At 33.9% G+C, this 8,474-nt stretch overlaps 1 protein-coding gene across 1 annotated transcript; it reads right to left on the reverse strand.

The window, feature by feature from the left end:
• Window positions 1-363: 363 nt before the first annotated feature.
• On the reverse strand, window positions 364-8,424 carry Rab4 (RAS oncogene family member Rab4). The gene is made up of 6 exons (XM_071589222.1): window positions 8,145-8,424; window positions 7,980-8,060; window positions 7,688-7,802; window positions 7,178-7,395; window positions 2,297-2,392; window positions 364-726 (listed from the first exon to the last, which is right to left on the reverse strand). The coding sequence occupies exons 1-6, from the start codon at window positions 8,158-8,160 to the stop codon at window positions 602-604; spliced, it is 651 nt and encodes a 216-aa protein (XP_071445323.1). The 5' UTR covers window positions 8,161-8,424; the 3' UTR covers window positions 364-601.
• Between the last annotated feature and the right edge of the window lie 50 nt (window positions 8,425-8,474).

Here is an 8,474-nt window from a genome sequence, read left to right on the forward strand (position 1 = left end):
CATTTTCATCAAGAAAATGAGTGACAACAAAAGAGTGGTTGCTTTTAATATCGCCTCAATTTAAGACTGAATTCACCATGCATAATCATAACTGATGCATCACCACAAATATGAACTCCATTGTACCTTTAATATTTAGAATAAATGTAAGACACTTTTTTATAAAGGAACACGCTTTCTATCTCATCCTTACTTGATTGAAAAATGCAAAAAAACGATGAACAGAGGTTACTGGATAGGAAATTCACCATCTGAATCAATGGCTGCATTACTAAGCTAAAATAAATAAATATAGTCAACACAGTGGTATTTTGTGTGGAATTCATCTCAAGAATGAGTATTTTCAATCAATAAAACTACATATCTGTGTAAAATTTTAATCACAAAGATGATGAACAGTGCAAACATCAACCAATGTCATCAACTTTTTAATTAAACATAAAAATACTTAAAATTCTCAAGAGTTTACAGTCAGCATCACAGTTGAAGTAAACATGGTAATAAACAAGAGCTTCTTCACTCAAATTCCTGTGCACAACACTTAAGTGAACTAAACCCTTAATGTATGTAGTCTTGACTCTGTAAGGCTTAACTTCTGAATTCACATGCGACATGGACAATCGGCTTGCCATCGATTAGGCTGCTGCTGTTGCTGTTGATTTAACCTCCTCAAGCTACTGTCCCCATATTTAATGCCGCAGCCCATTCTTTCTGGATCTAACTCCCCTGAAATGTTAAATTAGTAGTAGTTTTAGGGGAGGCTACCAACAGCCAAGGTCATTTGCGCCAATAGGGATGGACAGGAAAATAGGAAGATTGGAGAGAAACCTGGTGTCAGCATTATCCTACTCTTAACAAATGGCACTAAGGGGTTTGCAACTTAACGTCCCATCCGATAGACAGCATACCTCCTCCAAGTGCTCTGCACAAAGCACCTCAAGTAGGGATCAGGATACCACTGAAAAATATCTGCTGCCTCCAGGATTCAAACCTGGGCCCTCTGGGTGGGAAGCCATTAGCTATCACACCATCCCAATCCCCGAAATGTTACATTTTAAAGTTCCCAAATATGCACTTGTAATGAATCTTACAGATATTTCAATCCAACAAATACAATTAAATTCCATGAGTTACAAAAAGTAATTTTTCTAATGATAGCAAATGGCATTTATCATAATTTCTTACATGAAGGACATATCTTAACAATCAGTTCTAAAAAAACAGACGTTTTCTAACATGACTAATCTACAGCAAGTAATTTAAAATTTTCAATATGCTCAATATGCGTATCAAGTACTTAATATAGTTTCATTTACTGTATATCCTGATTCGTCTATTTATTCATGACAGCATATGAAGTATTGAAAATATATTTATATTATCCTTGTAAAAGATGCAAATATGCAGCATAGGTAATTAAATTGTGAGTTGAAAATTCCTAAATTCAATAAAGCCTATGCAAAATAGTTATTGGAAAATATGCTCTTCAGTATAGGCCACTGAGGTCATTCCTATCTGTAATTTTCCATGCGTGAAGCTTCATAAATTTTCATATTTCTAAAAGTTTGCTAGGCAGAACTCTTGAGTATAACCAGCAAACTAATGGCAAATACTGCCTTGCCTTGAAATTTTCTTCATTGGATAATGATATTATATTCAAATTACCATCATTAGATTGTTGCATGCCACAAAAAATATCAAAAATATTAAAAATGCAAAGCAGAATACCCATACACATATTCATATAAATTTTACATGAACATCAAGCCGCTAGTGTCTCTTAACAAATTCATTGACAGAGAGGAAAGGCTTGGTTGAAGGCCAATAATATTTTGGTTTTACATGTTAGAATGATAGTTGTAATGCAGAAGCTGGCAGTTAATTAAATAATGTGATGCCCATTCATTTCACAGCCTTTGAATGGTGTCTATGTTTCATTTTTAATCAGCATTCATAGTTTGCCAGGACAAAGTTTCAAACTCAAGCGTATATATTTAACACATAAACCAAAATCCCAATATTTTACTTTGTTGATGTTGTAAAAAATGCTGCCAAATGTACGACTGCATGTTTTCATTCCCTGAATTTTCTAGACTTGAGCCAGATGTCGTAAAATTATATGATCTAAAGACAAATACTTCCGGAGTGCTTATATTTAACACATAAATACAAAACCAATATACCATATCTTTTGCATTTCTCGAGGACAGAAATTATAGATAACTCATTAGGTAGTCGCTTCTCTGGTGTAATCAAGTCAATATGTCCAGGGGTAAAAAAAAGTCACCATCTTTACCTGTCTCAATTTTGGCCAGAATGGACTTGGAACATTTCAGGAAAGCTTCCTCCACATTAGCTCCTGTTTTAGCACTTGCCTCCAGAAACATCAAATCTGTGGAATTTAAAATAAACTTTCCTGAGACAAAAACCAGAAGACATAAATAACTGTCTTTGACATGGGAGCTAGATTTAACAAAATTCCAAAACTCAATAAATGTCAACCCAGTATGGTAGTTAATAAACTTGTTTGCTTTCTTCAATGCCTCATATTAAAATATTTGCTATCTCACAGTACTTTTCTAAGCTGAGCATATGGTTATACGTGAACTTAGCCATTTAAATATCTTAAAAACTCCATCCAATCATATCAGGAAAAGAATGTTCAGGATAGCGATTGATGTGGATATATGTTAAAAAATAAAATTCACCACTTCTGTTAGATTTGTTAGTACAATGCAATATTGTAAACACTATAGTTAAAATACAGTGACATTTCAATTAGCATCTTTCGAGAGATCAGGGAAAATTAGTTAAATCAAGATTAATACAAATTGAGGTTGGGGAAAAAATTTTAAAAGTAGAGGCATTTTCATTTTTCACTAATGAAATATCTCACATTGTCAAGAATTAAACACAAGAATATAACAAAATGAAAATACAAACCAACAATTTGCTCACACGTCCAGGTGCAATATACGAGTATTTATATAAAAACGGTCCAACACTGAACAATGAAAGATGACTTCTCGTATGGGAATCAAATGTCTGTATTAAATTTTGGTAAAACAGTAATATCATTAGTTCATCATTAACAGTATTCTTCCCTATTTACAGGGCACACTATCTATTTATAGATTCCTAGGTTATGAGTGCCTCAAATTTTGAGTAAATAGTTATCATTAAACATCAATAGTTATCAAAAAACAATGTACTGTGAAAAGTAGTGCTCCTATTTCATGCTTTGAGGGTGTTCTTTTCAAAATATTCTCAGAACCTGACAGACAAATAACCTACAAAGTTACAAAAATGGTTTAGAATAATAATTTTGCCTATTAGGTGAAAAAGAAAATGTTATTTCCCCATTATTTCATCCTGCAGATACTAGGCCAGTATGTCAAGTTTGTTACATAAAATTAACAGCATTTATTCAAGTTTTAATTAGGCTTGTATTATGATCAAATTTTTTTCGATTTTGAGGCAACTCATCTTTCTCTCAACTGAGAAGTCTCTTGCTGGGAGAAACAACAGAATTTCAGATAGCTCATTCAAAATTGAAAACCCAGAAAACTGTAAGGATCTTTTATGGTTTAATTAATTCTCTTTCAAGCCAAATCTCCAAAGTTGTCTTCTCCTTTGTCTGTATCTTCTTGACTCTGACTCATGTTAATTTCACTGGAGTTGTTCGCTTCTTAGATAACACATCACTAATATCTATAATCATATCCAATGCCTTGCATACAAAACTAAAGCTTACAAACTAAAATTGCCTTTCTTTTGCCAACAAAATTTTGTATTCCTCCCACTACCCTCTCCTAGATGTACCACTCTTCCAAGTCAGCGATTGACACTCGAAGATGTAATTCTCTTTTTTTCCCAGCTACAATCTAACCTTGTTATCCCTCCACCCTCCCTCTCTGACCAACACGCCCTCCCTTGATCAGAAGGTATATATACCAAGTTTGCTTCTATGAGAACCACCTGATGATGACTTTCAATGTCAAAACCTGGGTTGTGTTTTTTAAATAAAGTGTGTGGAATTGCAAAGACAATTATTTCATTTCAATATGTTATGCAAGTTCCATAAAGTTATGCCTGAGACAACAAAAAAATTCAATTATAAAAGCTACATGATACCCAAATCTTGTTTTGTGGAAGAATGTTTTTAAGGATCAGCATTAGAAAAGCAAGCCATTAGTGCCATTATGACTAAGCAAATCTGAAAATCAATCTTTCCATTGCGAGTTAAAGAATAGATGATTCTGAAGTTCATTTTCCACTTTTCAAAGAGTCACTTATTACTTCACCATCTGTCAGTTTATCCATTAACTGTTTCCTTTTCTTTGCTCCTTTGATTGTTTGAGAAGGAACCTTATGTTTTTCCACAAAGTCAACTATTTTTAAATGTAACTTCCCCCATGGCTCATCACTCCTTCCTGATTGCAACTCGTCTTTATTTTCTTGGATCACAGAATTGACGATTTCTTAATCCACTGATTTACCTCAAAGACATAAATGTAACAGGGTAGATCATTTAAAATATATTAGAAACTCCAATCATTGCAGCCACAACTCCAAAGTATGTGGTTTTAGTAAACCTAGCACACTACAAAGGTTTCATTATCAGATTTTTTTCATCAATGCCAATTCCTCAACTATTTGTTTGGTTACATCCTGGCAAGACAATCCAGTTGTCAAAGGGCCATTTTTACTTGTACAGATAATGGTCTCAACTTTTTAAAAACTAAATATCTAATCATTTTTCAATAATTTAAGGGCATCTTTGGTAATAACACCACATAAAAATAGTGGCAGGGAATTCTATTCATACAATGGTTTTCATGCTGGTAGACCACCCTCTTATGCTTTCTCATCCATGATCTGGCAAATCAGGCTCATGGCACTAACATTCAAGGTCTTTAAAATTTCCTTTACATGATGAGACAAGACTTCCTCCACTTGCACCTCTGCATGCGAAAACTTCTAATATGCATTCCACTGGTCTTACTCAACTCTTCTTCATCATCTGACTGTTGGATACGACAAAACTAAAACATTCATAGCTTCTTGTTTCCTTACAACATCTACCTTTGCAAACCATTAGTAAAATAGTAACTGAAAAAAGAAATTCTAGCCATAATCTTAGAAACAATGCAATTATTTTTGGTTTGGTAGTGATTTCCATTTCTCTAGGTACATACCTATATCATGCAAGACCTTTATATTACAGATTAATTACCTATCCTTATGCATGACATGGATTTTAAACATTTAGGTGGGCCAGCAATTCCCTTTTTAATATGAAATTGTAGAGAATTTCTTACACGATAGAGCTGCACTTTGCATATTCATTATACATATTTGAAAAAAAATATTACACCCAAAAAATTTAATGATGACACCTGTCCCCCCTGTAGCCACCCTTGATTGTACATAAATCGCTAATAGCTTCAAAAACTAAAATATGGTAACATTTGACAGAAATTTGCCTTCAAAATATGTAATAATCGCACAAAAGTGATTCTCAGAAAGTAATATATAAAAACAAATCTATAAATTAGTTACATTTACACTTCCAACACATTTGTCCCTGTGCATTTTTCTTCTACCATTTTAAGTATATTGCAAGCTTGGAGTTGCATGAATGTGGACAGTTTATATGCATGAAAAATGTATAAAAATCCCATGCCCAGCCTAAAATGGTGGAATACATATTTTTTGCCTCAGTAAAATAAAGCAAAGAAAATGAGATAGCCGAGACCGTAAACTTGATTGGCACTAGGTTGGTGAAGAGAGGGAGGTAAAACAAATTTACAAGTGAGGGCAAAGATAGGGAACATGCACTAGGTCACTTGGTCTTTTCGGTGTGTTTTTAGGCGTATTTATCGCTTCACAACCATAGGTACGTTCATTTAATATTTACAAAGAAAACAAGTCATAAGTTTAAGCTTCTGCAGTGTTATTTCTATTTTATAATTTCTTCATTACTGCAAAGCCTACATTGAAATTTACATTCAAGTCTATAAAACATCAATCACCAATTCTACGATATTATATAATTTATACAAATTTATCACCAGCTCTCATTAATCAACAGTCTAGTCAAGCTACTGAAATCCATTCGCCATAATTGTAATAAAAAACTGGAAATTAATAGAATTCAATTTCTCTGTTTATTACTGACTGACTCATTATGTACATTGACCTATTTTCACTTTTCCAAAGAAATCTATTCTGCATATATTAAGAGGTCAAATTAGGTGATCTGCATGGAATGACCCATTTGATTACTATCGGACACGTATAAAGGAAAACAAATTTAACCACAATGGCTCACAAATCTTAATGAATCTTTCAACACTGAATTTTAACAAACCTATTTTGTCAGTACATTACTTGCAATATCTATGTCAGACACATTTCTGAATCCACTTAGAGGGAGGCAACATGGACATCATAGATAAGGTTAGCAGTACTGTCAACTTCTAACTATAACACCTTGCATATCGGTTGTGAGCAGCAGTTTATATGAAACTGTGGAGAACATGTGCTAGTCACGTCCAATTAACGGTCAATTTCAGTTAACATTCTAGTTTTTGGAAAAGTGTTATCCTCCCCCTTTCTACATTGCCTTCAAAATTAATGTTAATACGTTCATCTTCAAATGAAATTATCCTAAATTGTACTATAATTAGGTGAATTATGAAGATAATGTAATAGTGTCAGTAGTTCCTTCCAGAGTTGGGCTCTATGATGACTTAGTTTGAACATACTGCATTTTATTGAAGTACTTGATACATTTTGGCAGTACTGATTTAGTGTTCTCTAACTTGAAGTAAAACATTGACGGTACTTCCTCCATATTAGTCATAACAAAGGGTAATATTATTCACCATAACAGCTTTGCCTTTTTTATCTTAGAACTGAACAATTACTTGGCTACATTAACAATAAGAAGTGTTCCTTATATCGGCTTGCTTCTATGTGTACCAAAAGTAGAACTCAATTTCCTCTTCTTTACAGCTTAGGAATTATATTAATATGCCTTTAACGAAAGCAGATGAATAATACAAAACAAATTAACCAATATCTTTTGATAGGCAAATGACGGACAAAAAATATACGATTGAATTATTGATAACAACCAAATTTACTCCAAAGAAGGAAGTAATGCACTTACCATTCTCTTGGGCAAAGCGACTCGCCTCAAGAAAGGTTACCTCTCTCTCATCCTCTAGGTCCTTCTTGTTCCCTACAAGGAGTATTGCAATATTTGTGCTAGCCAGATTCCGGGCATCAGCCAACCATTTGCCCACAGCATTGAAACTCTCTCTACTTGTCATGTCATAGACGAGGAGAGCTCCGGCGGCACCACGGTAGTAGCTACGAGTGACAGACCTGTAATAGACAAGAGATTTTAGAAAGGGGCTTCGGACTTCAGTATAAAAGTACAGCAATGATGTATTCCAAAGAAAATAAAGGGGCTAAATATAATGACACATGTTAAAGAAGGCAAATTGTACAGCAATCAGAGTTTGAAGTTTATATTTGAACACTACCCTAAGAACATTCATAATGGACTAAAATATATGTATATTAAGTAATTATTGCAATCAGTTCGTTAAAAAAAAATTCATGCGTAATTTTCTGTGAATAAGACACATCAATCAGCAATGGATTGACAACAAACCTGAATCTTTCTTGGCCAGCGGTGTCCCAAATTTGCAGTTTAACGGACTTTCCTCCAACGCTAACTATTTTGGAGCCAAATTCCACTCCAATCGTGTGGCTACTGTCATCTTTGACTACAACGGAAATGAAAGAATCATTCGTGGGATCTTCCTAATGATTATGGCTGATAAATAACAATTAAGTTTTTAACATTATAAGGCATGATATGCAATGCAGTTTAATGCTGATTATTGGACAATAAAATTCTAAATAGCATGACATGACAATCCTATAAACAACTCATGACGTACATTTGCTTTCCATGAACTGATGCAAAAGGCATGATTTGCCAGTACCAGCACTCCCAGTCATCAAAAACTTAAACAGGAAGTCTAAAATGAAAACATAATAATGGCTAAAAATAGCTGACTAGCACGGCGGATTTCATTTTCTCAGTTAAGAGTAAAATTCCTCACCGTAAGAATCAGACATGGTATCTTACTCTACTTAAAACAAGGGAAAGTTAATGGCATATATTTTCAGATTTTGCAGGGAAGGATGGCATCTCAAGCGTATACAGGTTTTCTTCAACAACGCAAATACTAATACTCATAAATATTCTAGACTCGCTATTATCAGGACCAATATTTCACATTAGGAATTTCAGCTCGAATACAGCATCACTGTCCCTACAACTGACATAAATTCCATTGCTACATTAATAATATTTCCACTATCACTCCTTCGTTTCGACGTAAACATTGAAGATTTTTCGAAAACAGTATAAGATCGAAAGAACAGTACGT

This window comes from Hetaerina americana, unplaced genomic scaffold (genome assembly GCF_022747635.1).
Source record: "Hetaerina americana unplaced genomic scaffold, ioHetAmer1.1.p SCAF_35, whole genome shotgun sequence".
In the NCBI taxonomy this organism is placed as follows: Eukaryota; Metazoa; Arthropoda; class Insecta; order Odonata; family Calopterygidae; genus Hetaerina; species Hetaerina americana.